Here is a 23,354-nt window from a genome sequence, read left to right as displayed (position 1 = left end):
TGTAGCTGTGCATGGGATTCTTCCGTCCTAAGTGCAGGACTCTGCACTTGTCCTCGTTGAACCTCATTAGATTTCTTTTGGCCCAATCCTCCAATTTGTCTAGGTCACTCTGTATCCTATCCCTACCTTCCAGGGTACCCTAGCTTAGTGTCATCTGCAAACTTGCTGAGGGTGCAATCTACCCCATCCTCCAGATCATCAATGAAGATGTTGAACAAAACCAGACCCAGGACTGACCCCTGGGGCTCTCTGCTTGTGACCAGCTGCCAGCTAGACATTGAGCCATTGAGCACTACCGGTTGAGCCCGATGATCTAGCCAACTCTCTATCCATTTTATAGTCCATTCATCCAACCCATACTTCTTTAAATGTGTCAGTCACCTTATTTGAATGTGAAATCAGATGACAGGCTTTGGGTTGACTTTCTAGCTTGGAAATACATGCTTCCTAAGGCACTGTGGGATTGCCTGGAGGACTGACTAAGACAGTCCTGTAAAGCGTGGACCATGTTGCTTCTAACCCGTTTTAACTTTGTTCAGTCAAGTCAAGATCCAGACCAGCAGAGGTCAAAGATGTTTCTTCAGCGTGATTTGAAAACAATTGCCAGAATTGAAGACAATAATGTTAATGCAATAGTCCTGACTATCGGTCCTCAGCAGGGTTTAGAATCTGGAGACTTCAGCACCAAAGTACATACCCCCACTCCCACTTGCACTAAAGGAGTAACTTCATGAGCAATGACAGGTGTAGGCTGTTATCCTATACATAAAGCAGCCACTAGAGTAGGACATGACACATACATAACAAATATTTTACATTTTAAAAAACAGGTTATTTTCTTTTATGCAGTTTGAAAACTGCAGGCGCTAAATGCTCTCATTTATAGTATAAATCTGGGTGTAACTCCACTGACTTCAGTGACTCACTTTGGTGTAAATGAGAACAGAATTCACCCCACATCATGGACAAGGACTAAAATATCTAAACTGTTGTGAAGTGTCTCATAAATAAAATCCATTTTGCTTAATTTTATAACAAACACACCACCTAATGGATGTTCTGTTTTCTGAAAGAAACTTGGGACTGAGGGGAATAAAATAACGGAGTCTTTTAACTTCTTGATCACCCAATTTTCTTCCTAATCTATCACCGAGTTTGTTTCCACATACTGGGTCCAATCACCTCCTGTTACTGTAATTGGCAATAGCTGCTTTTACTGAAAGGTCAGTGGAGCTGTAAGGACTTTCTTAGCACATGTTAGGCATGAAAACACACAGAAAGTGTTGACCTTGGGTGAGTACAGTGATATGGGAAACTGAAGTATAAACAGACAGGGCATCGGGGCAGTGCCCAGGGTATATAAATGTAGGGATACCAGACTTCAACTCACTTCTGCTGCAGTGCTCAACGTGTCCTGTATAGGAGCTGATTGGGGAAGAAACCAGGCACTATGAAGTGGCTCATCCTGGCCCTGGTCTGCCTCCAGCTCTCAGAGGGGGTAGTGAGGTGAGTATCTCAGCACAGCGGCTATGGTGATGACTGGCTATGGAGTATCTCGCTAGCCAGCCAGATAACTGGAGCAATGCATGAGTATGCAGCACGGTTACCCCTGGCTTTCTCACTAGCAGACTAGGTGGTGTTAGAACTCACCCTTGAAGGGTCACAGTAACTAGTACAATGTTAAACTCTCAGTGAGGACAAGGACGTTGCGCCAGCTGGTCAGGCTTAACCCTAGCGCAAACTCTACAGTTAACCATCAGTAGCTGACATGATGCTAGCCACAACAGTCCCTATCTACCCTGAGTGCTAGGCCCTGGCTAACCTTTAATGGACATAACTCCTCAAGCCCTAATTTGCTAATAAAAACAAGCCCCGTGAGTGGCAGCATAATTAGCTGTAGGTGGACTCAAGTTCAGGGAACAGCATCATGGCAGAGTCCCTAGATGAACAAATGCTAGAAGGATGAACAAGCTCCCTGCTGAGTCCCTGGCCTCTTCTCTTCCTTCTCTGCAGAGTGGTTCTGAAGAAAGGCAAGTCTATCCGAGAGGTAATGAAGGAGAAAGGAGTGCTGGTGGACTATCTGAAGCACCACAAAACCGATCCAGCCAGCAAGTACCATTTCAATAACTACAATGTTGCTTTGGAACCAATGGCGTATATGGATGTGAGTAATGGTCTTTCTTTTCTTTTTCTCTTTTTCTTTTTCTTTCAACACAAATCACTCTCTGTTAATGTCTCTTCCACGGGCCCTATCACCAGAGGATACATTGTCTTTAATGGACATTGCATGTATCACGTGTCCAGACCAAACATCCCCAACTTGTAAGATCTTAGACAGACTTCTTGACTCATTTCATGTTCATTTGGCCAAAAGGCGCATCTGGAACTCCCATTTCCCTTTCCCTTTGTGAGCTCCCAGCCACCAGTGATCATCTTGAAGAAACAGGAAATTGATCTAATTTGGAGATTACTGAATGTTCTCCAGAGTACACAGTGGAGCAGCATTATTCCTGGTGTAGCTCTCTGGCTGCAGGGGAGTTACACCACAGCTCCATCTGGCTCACTGTCCTTTCTGGGAGAACCTCTGTGAGAATTCATGTTGCAATATGCCTTCTCTAGGCATCCTACTACGGGGAGATCAGCATTGGAACCCCACCCCAGAACTTCCTGGTTCTCTTCGACACCGGCTCATCCAACCTGTGGGTGCCGTCTGTGTACTGCCAGAGCCAGGCCTGCAGTGAGTAATCCATCTCTGCTAGTTGTGAAAGAATTTGCTTCTAGGTGATTACAGCCAGTAGTTAATGCACAGAGGCACGTCCTCAGTACAGCTCTGTTCCTGAGAAACTGAATTCATGCTGAATTTTCATCAGCCAAGAAGCCACAGCCAACTGGATTCTGAAGGCCTACCTATATAAAAGCCTTTAGAATGAATCATGAATACCTGGCCCCTCTGTTGAGCCTTTCACCAGAAGATGTCCACACTCTTTCCAGGCATCAGTTAGGCCTCACAAACGCCATGGCAGTTCAGAGAGCGTTACTACCTCCAATTTACAGATGAGTAACCAGAGGGATGGAATTGGAAATAGAACCCAGGAGTCAGGGCTCCCCCAGCTCAACCTTTCAGAGCTGGAACACAAACTCAGGAGCCTGGTCTCTCACTCCCATCCTCAAACTCTGAGACCATGGAACATGTGAATACATATTTATACAGAAAGCAAGATGGAGGACGTGCTTTTCATAGATGAGCGTTAGGAGCGGCTAGTTCTAGAACAACCTGGGGTAAAATTGCATTCTGTTTCTAGGCAACCATGCAAGATTCAACCCCAGCCAGTCCTCCACCTACTCAACTCAAGGGCAGACCTTCTCCTTGCAGTACGGCAGTGGCAGTCTCACCGGGTTTTTCGGCTATGACACCGTGACAGTAAGTGTTATTTCTGTGACACAATAATACGTTGAGTGCGTCAGTCTAGTGAAGACGAACAAACATTAGGACCTTTCTGGCAAACACCTGCCAACAGAGAGCCCTGGGGCCTGGCTCCCCTCTCACAATGGAGTTATTCTGGTGTGAGTCAGAGGAGAACTAGGCCCCTGGGACGTATTGTGGCTACTAACATGAGGCCTTTCATAGTCACTTGGTACTAGTGTGAGTCATCGCTGAGGAAGCTCCCCTCACCTTTCAGGCTGTGCTAGCTTCTCTGGTCCCTCTGCCCCCATCATTAGTGGAAAGGGTGATAAGGAGACCCTCGAATGGCACCCATGAGGCCACTCGGCCATACGACAACAGTGAAACATTCTACATCTCCATACCTCACTGGTTGTATTAGTGAGACAAGGTGGGTGAAGTAATGTCTTTTATTAGCTCAACTTCTGTTGGTGAGAGAGACAAGCTCTAAACCTACTCAAAGCTCTCACGTAGCTCGAAAAGCTTGTCTCTTTCACCAACAGAAGTTGGTCCAATAAAAGATATTAGCTCTCCCACCTTGTCACTCTCGTATCCTGGGATGGACACGGCTGCAACACCACTGCAAACAGGCTGCATTAGTGACACTTTCCCGCACTCTCTTTAGCTCCAGAACATCGCCGTCACCAACCAGGAGTTCGGGCTGAGCGAAAACGAGCCCGGCACCAACTTCGTTTATGCTCAGTTTGATGGCATTCTGGGGATGGCTTATCCCAGCCTGGCAGTAGGAGGCGCTACTACGGCTTTGCAAGGGATGCTGCAGCAAAACCTGCTTTCTCAGCCAATCTTCAGTTTCTATCTGAGCAGGTAACAGAGTGATCCATCCAACCCTCTTATTATTTATTTTCATGCCCTGAAATAAAGACAGTCCATGTCCCAAAGAGCTCACACTGGTTCTGACTTTCTTATTTTCTCACGTCTCTCTCCCCTTTCTTTGCTTTGTCTTTGCTTTTCTTTATCTTTGTTTTCTCCTCTATTTCTCTGCCTCAAGTATTCATTGTCTCTCTCTCACGCTCTCTTTGCCTCCTTTCTCTTCTGACTTGTAACATAATCAGCTATAGAAACACTGGACGAGGGTGTCATCACTTTTGATGTAACCACTGTCAGCTGCGATGGCTCATGTGGCTCTGCTTTTTCTAGTGCTGCCCTCCTTGCACTCCACTGGCCTAGGCTGTATTGTGCTGTGAATTTAGGTAACTTCAAGAGCAAGAAGGACATGCTTCCTTTGCTTGCATATTTACATTTCATTTACCGGGAATTGGAAGAACCTCAAAGTCAACTGTCAGTCTGGCTTAGACTCATATGCTTTCCTGGGAAACCAAAGACAAAGAAGAAGGGGCTTTTCTTTATGCTGACAAATCCTGATCACCAAGTGGGGAATGATGGTCTTATTCTTTGAAGTCTGGAGAGCTACTGAAAGTCTCCAAACCTGCCGGATACACAGTGTCTTTAGCAGATCATTTAGAGATGACTGTGTGTAGCTGATCCTTTCCCTTTGCGCTCACAGCCAGCCAAGCTCTCAGTACGGAGGGGAGGTCGTTTTTGGAGGAGTAGACAGCAACCTTTATTCCGGGCAGATCTACTGGGCACCCGTCACTCAAGAGCTTTATTGGCAAATCGGAATTGATGAGTGAGTTGAGTTTTTGATCCCCGATTTCAAAATCATTCATTGTCTGTAGGGGGCTTCTGCAGTTGAACATGTGGGGCCATATGGTTGGGTCTGACCTTTGCACACAACTCAGAGGGGGTCTTTATTAACCTCAATTCACTGATGCCCTCGTGAGCAAGGAAAACTCACGTATCTAGGGGTTTAAAATAAGGAGCTCAATTCTGCCATTACTTTGACTCAGACTCCCCCCACTGAGCTCATTGGGATCGCAGGGATGCAACAACAAGGCATAACCTGGCCCGAGGGCTAGCATTTGATCCTGGCTTCCTAGCAGGTAGCAATGCTGAGTAAGGATCCTTTAGCTATTAGTGTAGGTGGGGAGCTTCTCACACTTGGCTCAGATTGCATCAAAGACAGCGCATACTGAGTTTGCACAATGAATCCTGATGCATTTATTTCTTCCTTAGGTTCACTATTGGTGGCCAGGCAACGGGCTGGTGCAGCCAGGGCTGCCAGGCCATCGTGGACACAGGAACCTCCCTCCTCACCGTCCCACAGCAGCTCATGGGAAGTTTCCTGCAGGGTGTAGGTGCTCAGGAGAATGAGTACGGCGAGGTAGGTGGAGCAGATGCGCTACAGGGTAGCTGATGGTGTCTCTGTGCTCTTGGAATGCAAGGACTCAGGAAGCACAGCACATTGAGCATGGGGAGGATGTGTACAACCCCCCAATGCCTATGAGAGTCTAGGTGGCTCCAGGAGGAATGAGGCTGATAATCAGCTTTTCTGTCTGCTGAAAGGGCTCAGTGCAGTGCTTAGACTGGGAAACCTCCTCATGGTCAGTGCTACAGCGCAGTGGCGTAGCTAGAGGTGGGCCGGGGTGGGCCATGGCCCCACCCACTTTGAAAGCAGGCCCGCCCAATCGGGTTTTAAGCAATTAATCCCACATTTTTATCAACCTCTGTTTTGTTTGTGACACAAGGCTTGTGCCCACCCGTGTCAACCACAGGCCCTGCCAAAAAATCAGTTCTGGCTACGCCTTTGCTACAGCGTCCCAGCTCCCTGCTGGTACAGGGTGTTAATGTGACATTGCCTTTCCTTTCACAGTATGTGGTTGACTGCAGCAGTGTCCAGAGCTTGCCCACCATCTCCTTCACCATCAATGGAGTTTCATTTCCTCTGCCTCCCTCGGCATACATCCTCAGCGTACGTATTACGAGTTTGGAAGGGGCGAGCTCCTTTGGCATTTTTTTTGTAATCTGTTCGGCCAAGAGGAGAGCCAGGATTCTGAGTCAGCAGCAGAATGGTGTGGATATATTTTTTATGAGATGATACCATACAGCGCAGTGCACTACAGTGCCAGCATGCAAAGCAATGCCGCACAGTATCATGCAGTACAATGCACTGCAGTGTAGACTAATGCAGTGCAACACAGTATAGTACAATGCACTGCAGTGTAGAACAACGCACTGCAGTACAGTGCAAAACAGTACGGTACAATGCAATGCAATAGAATAAAATGTAATGCAGTGCACTATAACTTTGTTTAGCACAGCACTCTTCACACAGTAACTGCATTCCAAATAATTGTACAGAATTAAATGATGACTAGGCAAGGGAGAAAAAAATGAGCAGACACCGGCGTAAGAGAAAAGAGATGTTTCCAGTGGAGACTGGACATGAGAGAGAGGAGTCAGTGGAGAACAGATACAAGCAGTTAGTTCTAGACTGCAGGACTCGGCGCTGCAAAGAATCATGATAGGTGGAACAGAAGAGTAAAAATAACAGATTGCTTTGCACCCGATCTCAGCTGGTATAAACTGGCGTAGCTGCATAGACTGCGATGGAGAATCTGACTCTTTGTGTTGATAAGTTTATAAATGTATATGGAGTTCAGATAAAGCCATGGTGAGTGTGGTATAAATACCTAGAGATAGAGACTTGCAGCATTGCCAACCTCAAGCATATAAAAATCATGTGGGCATAGGTGCCGGCAGTAGGGGTTGGGAGTGCAGCCGCACACCCCGGTTTGAAGTGGTTTCCATTATATATATGGTTTACCGTTTGATGGCTCTCAGCACCCCCACTATAAACATTGTTCCAGCACCCCTGCATGTGTGAGCCTAAATATCATGAAATTGACTTACAAAGCCTGAGATCTTTTAAAGTAACACATGGTGGTGGTTTTAATTTACCTCTGGATTTCTCAGCCTTTAAGACACATTTGCTTCAAGTTTTCAAGCTTTTGTCTGCAACCATAAAAGCTAGAAATGTACTTTTTTAAAAACTCAAAGCTGAGAGTCTTAAGCTTGCTCCAGATTACAGCTGCTGGGGCCTTAGAAAACCCACCAAATACTGAGAGAATTGTGATAAAATCCTGAGGGTTGGCAACAAATGGATGGAAGGCTGGATAAGCGCGGCCAGGCTGTATGAACAACCAGAGAAGAGGCTGATGCTACACAAACAATGGGTATAGAGAAAGCAGAAGTTTGAGGTCATCTCCCCTTGTGCGTTTGGAGTATGCCTAGCACCTTGTAGGTGCTGTGGCAATATAGTAAATAAATAACAGGTGAAGCTGTCAGCAACAAGCCTGTGGAGCATTTTACAGATGGGGGGAGGGGGCAGCTCTGAGCTGGCCCCTGCAACGAACAGGGTGGCAGTGGAACTGGATGCTGCGGTCACCTGTTTTCTTCTCCTTACCCATTGTGTAATGGCCCAGCCTGTCACTTGCCTTCTCACAATCCCCACAGGGGACGCTGAATGTAGGGGGTGTTTGCCCTGGTTGGATGCAATTTGCTCAGTCCCTCTCCTCCCCCACTCACCAGGGCTACCTTGTGCTCACGATGTCCCAGTCCTTCTGAGACTCGCGCATCACGTCCCACATTCTTATTTCACAGAACAATGGCTACTGCTCCGTTGGGATTGAGCCTACTTACCTGCCCTCCCAGAATGGGCAGCCTCTCTGGATCCTGGGCGACGTCTTCCTCAGGCAGTACTATTCTGTCTACGACATGGGGAACAACAGGATCGGTTTTGCCTCAGTTGCCTAGACCTTCGGACCATCACTTGAGCTGGGCGTGGCAGCTTGTCTATTTTTTCCATATGCTTCTATTCCTTTCAGTTCCTGTGGACTGATCCCTCTGAACTAACCTTCCTCTGGGCTCTGTTTTTTCTTCCCTTCAATCACTAGTAATAGCCTTTGCTGCAATAAATCATTACAATCAATGTATGCCTTAACGTCTGTCATGCTGTTCCAGCCTAGGGGGTCTGAGAGAGTAACACATATTGCTACAATGCTCAAGGTCTACCCGTAATGCTCCTGCAAGGTCAGATAACAGCAGCCACCCTGACACCCAGCACATGCCACAAAGAGTTTGGGGGAGGATATTCTTGGAGAGAGGTCCCTATAGCCTCAATCTCTCCACGCTGCAAGCTTCCCTCCCTTTTCCTTTCATGCCCTGCCTCAACGTCCTATCTTCCTCTTGGTGGATCATTGCCACCCTCTTGTCTGGACCCTGCTGCCAGCTTCCCATCAGGAGGCCAGGGGAGAGCACAGCAACCTTTGCTCTGCCAGCACAGATCAATGATCACTTTGCTGAGGCAGCTATAGGACCCATAAATAGCTTCAAGACCGCCCCCCCAATAGCAAAGCATTTAAGCACATGCTAAAGTCCCATTGAGGTCCATGTTCAAGTATTTTCTTACACACATAGCAGAGTCGGGACCTTAATGCAGAAGCACCCTGCAAACAGCTTGCACTGCATTCTTGAACACCTGAGCACTCACTGCTTGCTCACTAGCCTACAGGAATGTGTGTGGCTTTTTCACAAAGACACATGAATACTCATGAGCCGTTCATAAACATTTCACTAATTGTGCACAAATATTTGATTGAAAGATACCTTATGTTCAAGGTGATATGAGAGCTGCTATATTGCCATCTAGTGGTATAACTGATAATCTAGCCGTAAGAGAGACAAGGTGGGTGAGGTAATATCTTTTATTGGACCAACATCTGTTGGTGAGAATGTAAAAGATATTACCCACCCTCCTCATCTTGTTAATATTCTGGGACCAACAGGGCTACGACAACACTGCATATAATCTAGTGGTAAAACTCATATATCTGGCTGGCTGACCAGAAGTAATCCGTACAGCAAAGATTGCAAATAGGGATTTTTAGGGGACAGATGAGACAAAAAGTTCTTTAATTTCACTGGCATGCATTGCTGTATGACACAAACTGGATCAGGTGACCAGTCCATGAAACCCAATATCCTGCTGCTTGCTAAATCTAACACCTGGTGCATCACAGGATGAGGCGCTCTCAGCCAGGGTTTCACGTGGGAGGGGGAAATTCCTTCCTGACCCCTGCAGTGATCAGTTTACATGAGATCTTATCAACATAATGACACATTAATGTTGGTCATATAAGTATCCCATCCTTTAAAAAAAATCTAACCACTGGTATTTGACTCCATGACCTCCAGTGATATGAAATTCCACAGTTCAACTACACACTATAGGCCAGATTTTATAGTCATAGAATCAGAGGGCTGGAGGAACCCACCAGATCATCTAGTCTGACCTCCTATATCTCACAGGCCACAACAGTGTGACCAGATAGCCCAATATTAGGGGCTTTGTCTTATATAGGACCCTATTACCCCCCCCTCCATCACCCCTCCCCCATCCTGATTTTTCATACTTGCTATCTGGTCATCCTAGGCTACCAACACCACCCAGCAACCACACAGTAAACACAACCACTGAAATTAGACCACAGGTGACTAAACTATTATGTGGCACAGGAACGGAGCAGGAGGGACTGAGGTGTGCCAATGCCCGAGGCCACTGCCATGGCAGGGAAATGATTCAAAATTGCTCATCTCTCATTTAGCCACCTAATAAAATGCTCAGGCCAGGTCTGCACTACAGACCTATTTTGAGATAACTGTGTTGCCCGCGGGGTGTGAAAAATCCATACCCCTGAGAGATGTTGGTATCCTGACCTAAGCCCTGGTGTAGACAGCGTTATGTCACGGGAGAGCGTCTTCTGCTGACATAGCTCCTGCCTTTCAAGGAGGTGGATTAGCTACGCTGACAGGAGAAGCTCTCCTGTTGCCGTAGGAGCATCTTCATGTAAGCGCTACAGTGTTTTCAGTGTAGACCTTGCCTCAGACTTTCTAAAGGACTCAACGGCTCCCACTGAGAATAACAGAGAATCCCCCCCTCCCCCCCGGCTCTGTTAGAACAACAGGAGCTAATAAGAGCATTTGTGAAGCTCTGACTAATTCTTGTGAGATGCCTAAATTGGAGGTGAGCTCTTTTGGAAATCTGGCTGTCTGGGTCTGATTTGCGGAGGTGCTGAGCACCTGCAGCTCCCATTGACTTGTGAGTTGTGCTTAAAACCAGGTCCAGGGATGTCTACACTTAAAACGCTGCATTGGTGTAGCTGCATGACCATTGTATCACTTTAATGAAGACTCTCTAAACTGACGGAAGAGACAGCTCTCCAGTCAGTTTAGTTACTCCACCTTCGTGAAAGGTGGTAGCTATATGACAAGAGAAGCTCTCCCGCCAAAATAGTGCAATCTACATGGGGGTTAGGTCAGTATAACTATGTTGCTCACATCCCCGAGTGACATAGTTACACCAATTGAGATCTGTAGTGTAGATCAGACTCCGCTGTGAAGAACTATTCCAGAAGTGTTTCCCTATTTGGCTAATTTTTATTGAGCACTATTCTTTTATTTTGTGTTGCAGTAGCACCTCGGAGCCCTGGTCTCAGATCAGCACCCTCTCTGTGCTTGGTGCTGTACAAACACCGAACACACAAAGACACCTAAACACCTCTTAAAACTTCCCAGGTGAAAATCAGTCTGTGGGGGAAAAACTACAGTAAAAATGAAACATTGAAAAGCACATTGGACATTGAAAACATTGAACATCGCATCCGAAGAAGTGGGTTTCTGCCCACGAAAGCTTATGCCCAAATAAATTTGATAGTCTTTAAGGTGCCACAGGTGTTTTATTGAAAAGAAAAAGTCCGTGTGTGTGTGTGTGTGTGTGTGTGAAATAAATAAATAAGTCAGGCAGCTATGCTTGATGGGCGTGGGAACCCAAAGGGAACAAGGACAAAACTACAAGTCCCAGCATGCAACGGGATCCGGGCGGCTCTGACGCCTCTTCCTGGACAGGCAAACCCCGCCTCCCGGGCTCGCCCGGCGCGGGGAACTACAGGCCCCGACATGCCCCGCGCGGCGGCGGCGAGTGTCGGTGCTGCCCTCTTTTGGGTGCAGCGAGGAAGCTGGCGAGAAGGTGACTGACAGCGGACGGGGGAGGGGGAGCGGCGCTGCCTGCCCGCCCGGGGTCTCGAGCCCTGGAAGCGGCGCAGGTGACTGCGGCGGGGGCGGGGGTTGCAGCGCCCGGAGCGGCCCCGCTGCAACGTGCAGCCAGTTGGGCAGCGTGGCCGCGGCTGGGCCGGCCCCGGCGCTGACCTTCACGGGAGGGTGAGTGCGGAGGGGCTGGGGGGGGAGGCGGCCTGCCGGCGGGGGGGGGGAGGCGAACGCAGCTGGAGCGCGGCGGTGGTGTGGGGGGGGGCACTTGAGAGATGGGGTTCACCCCTCCCCCCCCGCACGGGTGTGTGCCCCGGGAGCGGGCCTTGTAACCAGGGCCGGACCCGCGGGGTGGGCGCCCTGCCCGGGGTGGGGGTGCAGCCGAGGCATTGCTGCGGGGGGGCGGCACATGGGTCTGTAGCTGCTCGGGGGGGGCTCCGGTCCCGGCACCAGCACGGCTGGCTGGTGGAGGGACGGACGGACGGACGGACGGACGGGATGCGGAGGGAGGGGGCGGGCGCCTGGCCACGAACGCTCTGGACCCGGCACCGAGCCCGGGGGCTCGGCTCGGCTCTGCGCGGGGGGGGGGAGGGAGGTCTCTCTGCCCGGCAGCCCCCAGGGCTGGGGGGTGGCAGGGGGAGAAGCGGGCGGGGTGTGTTGGGGAAGGGGGGGGGGTCCCTGTGCTTTCGCAGCGGCTGGGAAAGCAGATTAAAAGCGAGTCTCATGGGCACTTATGTAACTGGTTCGGGTGGGAAGCCAGAGCGTCGGGCAGCGCTGCTCCGCTCCGCTCCGAGTTAACGCCAGGCATCGGAGTTGTTTTGTCCTTGTTCCCTTTACCTGCTGGCAGGAACGGATCCGGGTTATTATTATAATATATATATATAAAGAGCCGAGATCCACTTTGCAAAGTCCTGCCCCGCGGTTGCGAACAGCACGTCGCAGCCCTGCGGGAAGGAGCTCGGTGCTGCTACAGCGTCGGGGAAATGTTGGCTGGCGAACTCGCTGGGCGGTTGCCGTGGGGTGTTTAGCCTGCATCGTGAATAAATACTTCGTGCTCCTCTGAGCCCGGCGCGCAGCGTGGATGCAGCAGCGTTTTTCACTTGTAAAGCACTTTAGAAATCATGGTCTGGGGTTTGTTGTTTACTGTGTAAGCACTGAGTGCGCGCCTTTGGTGCTGCACGCCACATGATATGTTTATTATCTGAGGCCCTGATCCTGCAGTTGGATCTGCGAGGGGGTGAGCTGTGTTTCTGCCGATCCGGTTCCAAGATTAGAACTTTTAAGAGAGAAAACGAATCGGATCCAAGGGAAGGGGCGTCTTTGAGCTATTTAAAAAAAATGGTGAGAGTTCATTAACAATAATAACTTGGCACTGTTCTTACACTACTGTTGTTGTTCTGATTGTGGTAGCTGCAGGCATTTTGCAGACACAAAGGAAGATACACTGTCAACCTGCATGCCCTCTTAACGTGTTTTCAAAACATTTTGCAAACATTAACTAGCAAGTCCTCACCAACCCATGAGAAGTAGAAGGACCCTGTCCTGCTTTGGGATCCATTAGAGTGACCCTCTCTGCTTGTACCAGATCCCACTAATTTCAAGTGTTGTTAATCCCTATTTTATTGATGGGGAAACTGAGGCACATAATTCATATTTGCTGTTGCTCTGCACCTTGCCATTTACACCAGTGGATCTAAAATGCTACCTGTCTGATTTGGTGTGGTTTTCACATCCATGATGTGATGGTGCAAAATGATTCCACAAATTAAAGTGCAAGTCAGCTATAAGTTGGGCCCCAGGAAGTTGGTCCCTTGATAAGAAATTCATTGTGTTAGTGTCAGGGGTAAAACACAGGGATCCCTGGCTTCCAGTCTTGCATGCTTAGCAGTGAGAACACATTGTGCCAAATTCAGATTGGGTGGAACTACAGCCTCTGATTAATTAATGGTAAAGCAGGAAGGATTGCAACAGCCCTCCAGCATGTTTCCTGATTCTGCTGAACCTCAGCGAGTCAGATGATGGGGAAATTTCCCTTTTAAAAAATGTGGGTTTTTTTAAAAAAAATGATTTTATTTTAAAATGCAACAGGTTTTCCTGTGAGCAGGGGGCTTCTCCTTGAATTATTTGCAGTGATTTTTGGTTGCTTTTTGCCTCTCTGAGGGTCTGGAGACTTTATTGAAGAGAGTTGAATAGATGGTTAGTTGAGTTAGAAGGTGGGTTTTGGTTTTTTGCCTTCTTTTGATTTCCTCTGCCATGTTTGTTTGACTTCGTGCCGCAGTGCTCCTGTGCATGGGGGCTTTAACTGGGGCTGCATGGATAGATCCCTTCTTAGTGCTTCTCCTTGCACTTCTGTTTATGGATGTTGGATCTACACCTAAACATGACTCGCTATCCAGTGTGTGGAACTAGTACATAGCAGTAGTGGCTTCCTTAATTTCCACAGCATTTGCCCCTCAGATTCAATGACAATTAGAACAGGACCACTAATGCCCCAATCCTACAGTCAGATCCCTGTGGGCTGGATTTTCACACTTAGGGCTCTGGCTGAGTGGATCCAACAGCAGGGTATGGGACTTACTGGGCAACTGATTATTTGTAGGTATGTAGATTTCACATCGGTGAAAGGTGCTGGATTGACACCCCTGCAGGTAGCAGGGAAAGTGGAGTGGCCCCCTTTGAAAGCTCTTTAGGGTTTGACAGTAATCCATTTGGACAGCAGAAACCATGCGACTTAGGTGACCAATCATGCAGAGCCAAAAGCAAACGTTGAGTCCCAAGTACTCCAAGCAATAGTCATAGCACAATCCTTAGAAGCAGCTCGGTAAAGTGTTTACTGGTGGATAATCTGCTAATGCAAAAAGGGGCCGAGCTCTTGTAATGAATTGTTAAGAACATAAGAATGGCCAGACTGGGTCAGACCAATGGTCTCTTTAGCCCAGTGTCCTGTCTTCTGATAGTGGCTACTGTCAGATCTTCAGAGGGAATGAGCAGAACTGGGCAATTTATCTAGAGATCCATCCCCTGTCATCCAATCCCAGTTTCAGGCAGTCAGAGGCTTTAGGGATAACCAGAGCATGTGGTCGCATCCCTGACCATCTTGGCTAATAGCCACTGATGGACCTGTCCGCCATGAAATTATCTAATTCTTTTTTGAACCCAGTTATTCTTTTAGCCTGGCAATGAGTTCCACACGTTGTGTATTGTGTGAAAAAGTACTTATGTTTGTTTTAAACCTGCTGCCTGTTAATTTTGTTGGCTTACCCCAGGTTCTTGTGTTATGTGACTGCGTAAATAACACTTTTTCTCCACACCATTCATGATTTTATAGCTCTCTGTCATATCTATCCCTCCTTAGTTGTCTCTCTTATAAAATGAACAGTCCTAGTCCTTTTTAATCTCTCATAGTATGGAAGCTGTTCCGTACACCTAATCATTTTTGGAGCCCTTTTCTATACTTTTTACAATTCTAATATATCTTTTTTGAGATGGGGCGACCAGATCTGCATGCAGTATTCAAGATGTGGGCGTACCATGGATTTATATAGTGGCAATATGATATCTTCTGCCTTATTAGCTATCTCTTTCTTAATGGCTCCTAACATTCTGTTAACTTTTTTGACTGCTGCTGCACATTGAGTGGATGTTTTCAGAGAACTATCCACAGTGACTCCAAGATCTCTTTCTTGAGTGGTAACCAGTAATTTAGACCCCATCATTTTGTAGGTATACTTGGGATTATGTTTTCCAATGCACATTACTTTGCATTTATCAACATTTAATTTCATCTGCCATTTTGTTACCCAGTCACCCACTTCTGTGAGAGCTCTTTGTTACTCTTCACAGTCAGTTTTGAACTTAACTATTTTAAATAATTTTGTATCATCTGCAAGCTTTGCCACCTCACTATTTACCCACTTTTCCCAATCATTTATGAATATGTGGAACTGCACTGGTCCAGTACAGATCCTTGGGTGGGTGGTACTGCTATTTGCCTCTCTCCACTGTGAAAACTGGTAATGTATTCTTACCCCTGATTTCCTGTCTTTTAACCAGTTATACTGATCCACGAGGACCTTCCTTTTTATCCCATGGCTGCTTACTTAGCTTAAAAGCCTTGTCAAAGGCTTTCTGAAAGTCCAGTTACGCTATGTCCACTGGGTCACCCTGGTCCACATGCTTGTTGACCCCCGCAAAGAATTCCGATAGATTGGTGAGGCATGATTTTCCTTTACAAAAGCCATGTTTACTCTTTCCCAACATGCTGCATTCATCTGTGTGTCTGTTCGCTACAAGTCGTTTGCCCAGCTCTAGCGCATGTACTCTGGGAATATTTATGCACTTATACCTGCCTGTGTATAGGCATGTATATACAAATCTATTCTACTCTATTATTATTTTGATTGATTGTAGTACCGGAAAAGGCATTCTCTGCCCCAAAGAGCTCATGCTGGCTCTGCATCCCTATCCATCCCATGATGATCATGGTGGTATCCAGACATTGTCATTGAGCTCTGTCTGTAGAGACTTCTGCTGTATTAGTGATCAGTGTGTGTGCCATAGGCCAGTCACTTTGTGGGAGGGTGAGCAAAAGGGCAGCAGATCAGCTTGTGTGTCCATAAACCTATAGCTGCAAAGTACACACTCTGTCGGGTATTTGCAGAGGAGGTCAGGGATGTTTTCAAAGGGACTCTGGGCTTGCCTGATTCCAGGGTTTGCCCTTATCAGTAGGAAGCTGTACCAGGGTGTGGTTGGGTGGGGGAGCCCGAGTCCGGTTTCCGTGTGCTTTGTTTGGAGGCTCCGTTTTTTGGTCCATAGCAGCAGGTCTGCTGCGCACATGTCCCAGTGATTGAAATCAGGCTCTGCCTCCCATCCTGCTGTGTGGTTTGCAAAACCGGCCGGGGCAGACAGCAGACACTCTGCAACGCTGTCTGGAAAGGGAAGAGAGAGCCGTGCATTTCCTAGCAACTGAAGTGATTAATCATCCTGTGTGTTTGGGGGTGGAGGACAGCCACAGTGCTTGCAGGGTGTAACGGTAAAGCCTGACCTGCAGCAGCAGCGAAACCTAATGCCCAGGGCTGTGGGGCCATTGCAAGGGACTTCCCCAGCACCACAGTGGGGCCTGGAGAGGAAGGACCACACCTGAAACTGCCCTTCTGCTTCCTGTGCCACCTTTCCCCACCTGCTGGGAAGTGCCGTGCTGGGGCTCAGCTGGGAAACCTGGTGCTCTCCTGTCATGGCTTTTGCTGTGATGTGTGTTGGTTGCCTTGCCTGGCCTCTTGTCCCATGGCATGACTCTAAGTGTGGTGTGCTGGGAAGCTTTGTGCTGCATTGTGGAGTCGTGTGGTGTGAGGTGGTATGTGGTGTTACGGTGTCATGCCCTCATCAGCCTGGGGCTGTGTGTGGTGCTAGGAATGCGCTGGCAGTTAGGATGCATTCAGTGCTTTGCTGATCTCTGGAGCACTGGCTCAGCATGACTTTCCCTGGGGTTTGGTTATTGCTTAATGACTGATTAGCTGAGGTTTATAGAGTCACTCAGTACCTGCAGCTGACAGGGAGGCTCTGGAGAGGACCCGAGGTAGTGAACTGCAGACTGTGATGTGAATTTCTTTATTTCTTCTTGTAATCTGATTCAGTCCTAGTGCAAGTTGCTAGCATGACAGCCCTGGAGAATAGCAGCCTCTAGTTCAGGGTACCGCACGGGCTGTGGCATGGCAAGCTCCCCCTCCATGGTGCATCAAGTGGCTTTTAAGGGGCCCCCTTAAAAGTTCTCCATGGCCTATGCAGTTGCTCTGTCTGCTGACAAGGCCTGGTACAGAGGTGGAATGAATTCCCACAGGAACAAAGAACCGTCCCAGCCCTCACCATCTTCCGTTCCCAGTGCAAGGCACATTTCAACCTGCCTTCTCTGATGGAAACACAGAGCAGCGTGAACTTTTTACAAAAAACCAAAAACTCAAACCCAAAGCAAAACTCTCCATTCCATGCACAATTCTTTCCCTTGGGTGAGGACGAGAGAATGAGCGAACCACATCTGTTAACCATCTCTTTCAGTGCACTGCTGGACAATGCTCAAGCACTACAGTGATGAGGGCAATAAAGGAACCTATATGGAATAGAATTGTGATGCGGCCCACAAGGTGCTGAACTGATATCCTTTTCCCCTCCCCCTCCAAAAAAACTCATTCCATTTTAGGGCCATCCAACTCTCCCTTTCCATCAGCGCCTGTGTCGCTCGCTCTTGGTCACTCTCTCCCTGTTTCTGCCCATAGATAGGGAGTATTTGTTAATCTCCCACAGAGATTATCTGAAGGGCAAAGGCCTCTGTTAAACACAGAAAACTAGGATGAGTCTAACTTTCTTCTTCAAATTGATTTCCTTCAGCAACGCTGACAGTCCAGCTTTTGGTCTATCTAGGTCTTACATGGCCAGCATTTGGATAGCATCTGAGCACACTCCAAGTGTTTATAAATAAAAATAACATGGAAAATCTTTTTTTCTTTCCTCCTGGCCTGTAGGAGAAATAGCCGGATGATTAATTGATGGGTTTTGTTGGCTTGTTTGCAAGTGCGTGTGTTGCATCTTCATGTGTTCATGTTGTGTGTCTGTCTTTGGGTGGGTGTGTGATGTGCGCATGCATGAGATGATGATTATTAAGAGAAAGCTGAGTCTTACAGCGGGGCTTTGCATTTAGTTTACAGCATGGTGAGGCCTGTGTCTTTAATCTCATTGTTGTTCTTTATCTGTGTTCTGTGGTAGTACCTAAGAGCTTGAGTCATGTCTCAGCACCCCATTATACGAGGCGCTGTACACATGCAACAAGAAGATGGTCCCTGCCTTAAAGAGCTTACAGTCGAAGTATAAGGCAAGAGATGACAGGTGGATCCAGACAGACCGATAGATGGGGGATATGGCCCGTAGTGTAACCCTGTTTGCTTGCGTATATATCTTTTCTTATGGATTTGATTTTGTTTTATTATGATAGGTTTATAGATTTGTATTAGAGTATTTTTGGCCGTAATGCAAGGAATCTACAACCCACATCTTGTATGTTGAGCTAAGGCAAGTTAACATACGTATTTTTGGGACCTTTAGCCTAGATAAGTAATGATGAGTTAAAGCATGAAGTGTGTGTGTGTGTGTGTGTGTGTGTTTATTATCTTCAGCATAGATAAGTGAGGATGTGTTAAAACAAGCTGGCATAGGTAGGGGGCTACCTAAGTTCATGCCCTCTATAAATTTAATAGGCACACCACAAAGAACGTGGATAACCAGTTGGGCTGGAAATAACAGGTGAGAATGAGCTAATGGTCATTAATAGGTATGAATATATCCTTAACATGTACCAACATGCCAGCCTATAGAGTAAGTGTGCTCTGATATTTTGTGGATGAGGAAATGAAGTTTGGACATGGAAGGAGGAGGGCACATAGTGCTCAGCCTCTATAAGAGGCGCAACCCGCTGGGCTCATCGTTTGTCGTTAGTAGTTTCTTAATTCTTAGTTCTTTAGTTAGTTAATGAAGTCAAACTCTAGTTAGCGTCTATAGTCTTTCAGTAGCTGTTAGCTCGCTAGCTTCTTGTAAGGTCTTCATCTCCCACTTGAGAACTGAGGAACCTGAACCATCAGATTCTCTTGGCATGGCAGAGCCGAGGCTGGTCCTTTGTCTCTGACCACCAGGTTATTGAGGAAAGGTGTGAGTATGTTAATCTAACCAGCTTTGTAGTATATAATATCACATGTATCACTAGAACAGTACTGTTGCCTTTGTAACTCTGATCGATTATTATTCATTTGATTATTACTCCATTTTATCTCAATATAAGTCTTTAGGGCTTTATTTTGTTCTCAGTGTGAATGTCCTTGTCATGCATCCTGAGGGTCTTTGCAAAACTCTTTGTAGCCTGATTCAGGGACAAGAACCGTATTATCTTCTGATCAGATTAATTGGCGAGCCTATAACCCATATTATATAAACAATAATATTTAATCTTCTAAAAATCAGGCAACAGGAAGCACAAGGAATGAGACAATGTCTTGTGGCAGTGAGTTCCATAGTCTAGGTCCATCTCTTGTGAAAGTTCTATCTGCTGCATTCATGAGCCTCTGCGTATTGGTCAATCGTTTCATTGTTCTGATGGGACCTAGTCATCCTGGGCAGTGGGAGTCACAGAGAGCGAGCCGACCTCTGAGGTAGCCAGGGCTAATCCCAGTCCAAGTGGAGCGCTTGTGTGTGTTGCACCAGTCATTTTTTTGGCCTCTCTTATGGTCTTTTAGACTTAACAACTCTCAAGCTTTTGATATCCTAGAAGATGCTGCTGGTAATTCATCAAAGGGCTCCCACAGAAATTCCCTCTTGAGAACCTGAGGCTGCTCTCATAGAAGTCAATAGCAAAACTTCCATTGATTTTAAAGGATCAAGTCCTTAGCCTTTAACAAACCCTGGGAAATGTGTTTCCCAGACAGGAGGGGTGCAGGAGTGGGGCATACGTTTGTTTCCCCACTTAACCAATAATGCTTTCTCATACTCAAGAAAGGAGGCAGTCATAGTTGACAGAAGGAAGTCTGTTAAGGGCACTTGCTAGAATTGATCCTTAAGAGTACCTGGGTTATACTGGTGGGAGAGAATGTGAGCACTTGGAAGTCATGGTGGGAGTGAAGACTCTGGGGTATCCTGGGCTATTTTTAATGCAGATGTTTCCTCGCCATGTGTATCTATATGAGCCCCAAGGATAAGTTATCTCTGGGTGGGCTCATCTAGCAGTATCCAAGGGGCAGAGATGTATTATAATGTTTATTATTGTTACACATGTTTATTATGGTAGCACCTAGAGGGAAAAGGGTGGGAGAGGAAACAGAGGGGTCGTGACCTACCTGAGGTCATACAGCAGGTCTGTGACAGAGCTGGAAATAGAACCTAGCTCTGCTGAGTTCCAGTTCGGTGCCCTAGCTACTAACCCATGCTGCCTCTCACAGGAACTGTGATTTTCCATGGCAGAAAGCTCCTCTTTGTAGAACTCCCCAGTGCAAAAAGACAAGGCTGGCTGGAGAAAGCATGGCATTGTGCTTTCCTGGGTCTGATTCATTGTGGCCATTTCGAGATAGGGCCTGCCATGGTTTGCTTTAGGAAATTTACAATGTATAGCTGCAGAATCTGGTGTGCTCAGTGTTTTACGGCATTGTAAAAGAGGGCATGGTTTGAGGCTCCGAGCATGTCTAACGTAACAGTGCATCGCTGCCGGGTTATGCAGCGAGTAAGCAAACGTGCTGGGACACTAGCTCTTGAAGCTGTGGATGGTGCAGTTAGACAACACAAATGTCCCTGTAGTCATGGTTGATATTGGTGAAGCATGGAATATGGGAGAAACCCAGGATTGCACAAGCAACTGGATTCCTCTTGCACCAGGTGTGGACTGTCCATTCAGGTCATAGCTTAGTCCTGTATCACGTTGGGGGAACAGCATGGTTTCAGGGGAAGCCTGAGACCGGATGAATATGGAGACTGCATTTCCCCATGGTAGCAGCAAGACATGGCTTTATGGCTGTTGAGCTCTCTGTGTCTGGCGCAGCAGCCTCTAGAAGGCACCAGTGCCTGGAGGATTCTATGTTTGCATAGGGAAACAATGGTACCCCAACAGTAACACACAAGCATCTGCTAGATTAGGATTGTGTTGTGCCAGCATGGAGATTGTTCGCACATCTTCCCACTTTTGGAAATCAGCAGAAGGCAGTTCCCACCACCTCGTCCTGATTCCTAGTTGGCTGATGGCTGTTTCCCAGGAAATGTTTCTGGTGAAACACTTGGTGACTGAGAGGAAGATGAAAGCGTTGGGGGGGGGGGGGCGGAGTGGGTTGGGGGCTGTGCTAAACAGTCCAAATTTGCCATTCTTATCTTAATAGCAGGAAATGCTTTCTGAGGTGCAAAAAGAGAAGTTTGGACTTTAATGCACTGGAAGACACAGGGATTTTTTTTTTCTGATGTAGCACAGAGGCAAGAAATAACTTTTTTTCTCCATGTATCTTTGTCAGAAAAAACTCCGGAAGGTCCCCTGTGATTTATAATAATGTCATGCTTCTGCAGCATGACACTAGATTTTTTGAGGTCTTGAAGGTTTTCTGTTGGATGAGAAATCAGTGAGACAGAGGTGGTGTGTCTTCATAGTGTGACTGGTTTATTTACATGCGCGCACGCATGCAGTCCCTTCTTTCTGAAATTGCAGACCAAACACCAATGCCTTATTCTCCAGAAGCAACTCTGAACCGAGAATTAACTCTAGTTAGAGAGAGATCAAGGCAGAGACCAATCCTCCTTGCTTTTTGCAACAGCTCTCCCCAGGGAACCTGTATCACAAAGCTAGTACAAATAGGGCATCTCTTCAAAGACACAGTTCCCACATTAAGAAAAAAAACCCCAACCCTTGTTGCAATTTTAAGGTATCACCTGATGACTGCCCCATAGCAATGATATCACATGTTTATATAGCACCCGGTGCCTTGAAGAATGCCAAAGTGCTTTTACAAACTTCTCTGACTTTCTGCACTTCAACATCGCTTTTGCTGATGTAAACAAGTAACGTACCTATAGATAGTACATTATAAAGAAAGAAGAATGCCACACAATTTCCCTGTGAATAGAGGAAGAGAGAGAGAGAGAACCACATGTGACAGATGTTAGTCACATTGCTCAGGGCAGGTCTGGGAGGCACTCATACTATAGTGGTAAGGGCAGTGTAAGAATATAACTTCAGTAGAATATAACTTCAGAAAAGAAAAGTTTAAGTGAATTTAGCACTGTCCCCAGGTACTGAATTGACTCCCGGAAGCTTTTCCAGATTCTGTCATTCATTTGCTCTGTTTCTAACTGCTAACTATACCATTAGAAATAAGGCATACATTTTTAACAGTAATGGTGATTCACTGTTGGAACAAACTAGTGGTGATTCTCCATTTCTTGGTATCTTCAGATTCAGACTAGATGCCTTTCTGGAAGATACGCTTTAGTCAGACACAAATTCTTGAAGTCAGCCTGAGGTTATGGGTTTATCACAGCAGTGGGTGGATGAGGTTCTGTGGTCTGCAATGTGCACGAGGTCAGACTAGGTGATCATGAATGGTTCCCTTCTGACCTTAAAGTCTGAATGTGTGATACAAAAGTGTAATTCCGTGGCCTGTGTAATACAGGAGGTCAGATTAGATGATCACAATGCCTTCTGATTTTAAATATCTGTTGAATCTAGACCACATTCCAACCTTGAAATATATTTTGCAGGAGGCCTTTATAAACTGGGTAGGTTGACTCCGTGATATTGCTCCTGTGCTCTGTCTGTGCCTCTGTTTTCCTAAGTGGGGTAATAACACCCACCTAAACAAGGATGATAATACTTTACTGCATCCCAGGGAGCTCCTGAGATTTCATTAATATTTTCAAAGTGACTCGAGGCTCTTGGCTAAAAGGTACTATCAAGGTATTGTTGTTGTTTATGTATTATCAACTTTCATCATATATTATTAACAAGGGCAAAATCCAACAGGTTTTTTTGACTTACTGGAGATGCATACATTCTGACTAAGCCTTACTTTTATGGGCTTAAATGGTATGATAAACTTGGCATGAAGCTGTAGGATTTGGAGTGATTTTTATTCTGTTTTAATTTTAGAAGCAAAAAACCTGGTTTAATAACTCAGTGATTTCAGGTGGTTTTGCCTTTTTTTTTTTAAAAGCTTTTATTCAAAATGTGTACGTAAGAAATTTGAACAATTTAGGACCAAAGGCTGCCCTTACAGTGCTGGTGTAGTTCCCACCAACATCGCTGGGGTCTCACGGTTGTAATGGAGATCAGAATGTGGATGCCTGGGATTTAAAGAGACTGGGAAGCATCTGTATCCAACAGAAGAACAAAGGTTAGATCAAACCTAATGGACATGTTCATGAAATGGATTTAATTGCATTTTTT

General features: G+C 46.7%; 2 protein-coding genes across 3 annotated transcripts in view; both read left to right on the top strand.

Moving 5' to 3' along the window:
- The first annotated feature begins 1,450 nt into the window (after window positions 1–1,450).
- Window positions 1,451–8,116, top strand: LOC137142447 (gastricsin-like). The gene is made up of 9 exons (XM_067531828.1): window positions 1,451–1,506; window positions 2,014–2,164; window positions 2,620–2,737; window positions 3,303–3,421; window positions 4,068–4,267; window positions 4,968–5,090; window positions 5,537–5,684; window positions 6,174–6,272; window positions 7,964–8,116. The coding sequence occupies exons 1-9, from the start codon at window positions 1,451–1,453 to the stop codon at window positions 8,114–8,116; spliced, it is 1,167 nt and encodes a 388-aa protein (XP_067387929.1).
- A 7,450-nt stretch (window positions 8,117–15,566) lies between these two features.
- TFEB (transcription factor EB) overlaps window positions 15,567–23,354 on the top strand; it is a 48,652-nt gene continuing 40,864 nt past the window's right edge. Inside the window, exon 1 of one of the 2 annotated variants that reach the window (XM_067531837.1) lies at window positions 15,567–15,614. The gene's annotated coding sequence lies outside the window, so the exon portion shown is untranslated. Of the gene's footprint in view, window positions 15,615–23,234; window positions 23,302–23,354 lie in introns of those variants that run through there. The other variant, XM_067531838.1, reaches the window with a different exon arrangement.

This window comes from Emydura macquarii, unplaced genomic scaffold, assembly GCF_026122565.2.
Source record: "Emydura macquarii macquarii isolate MOO-44397 ecotype Brisbane River unplaced genomic scaffold, CSIRO-AGI_Emac_v2 contig_3220, whole genome shotgun sequence".
In the NCBI taxonomy this organism is placed as follows: Eukaryota; Metazoa; Chordata; order Testudines; family Chelidae; genus Emydura; species Emydura macquarii.
This window is presented reverse-complemented; position numbering and strand designations above follow the sequence as displayed.

What these genes read in the sequence shown, in the direction of transcription:
- LOC137142447 (XM_067531828.1), top strand. Translation starts at nt 1,451, where the DNA reads ATGAAGTGGCTCATCCTGGCCCTGGTCTGCCTCCAGCTCTCAGAGGGG. An exon ending in CTGCCAGAGCCAGGCCTGCA is followed by an intron (nt 2,738 to 3,302) that starts GTGAGTAATCCA and finishes TTCTGTTTCTAG; the next exon opens with GCAACCATGCAAGATTCAAC. An exon ending in TCGGCTATGACACCGTGACA is followed by an intron (nt 3,422 to 4,067) that starts GTAAGTGTTATT and finishes CACTCTCTTTAG; the next exon opens with CTCCAGAACATCGCCGTCAC.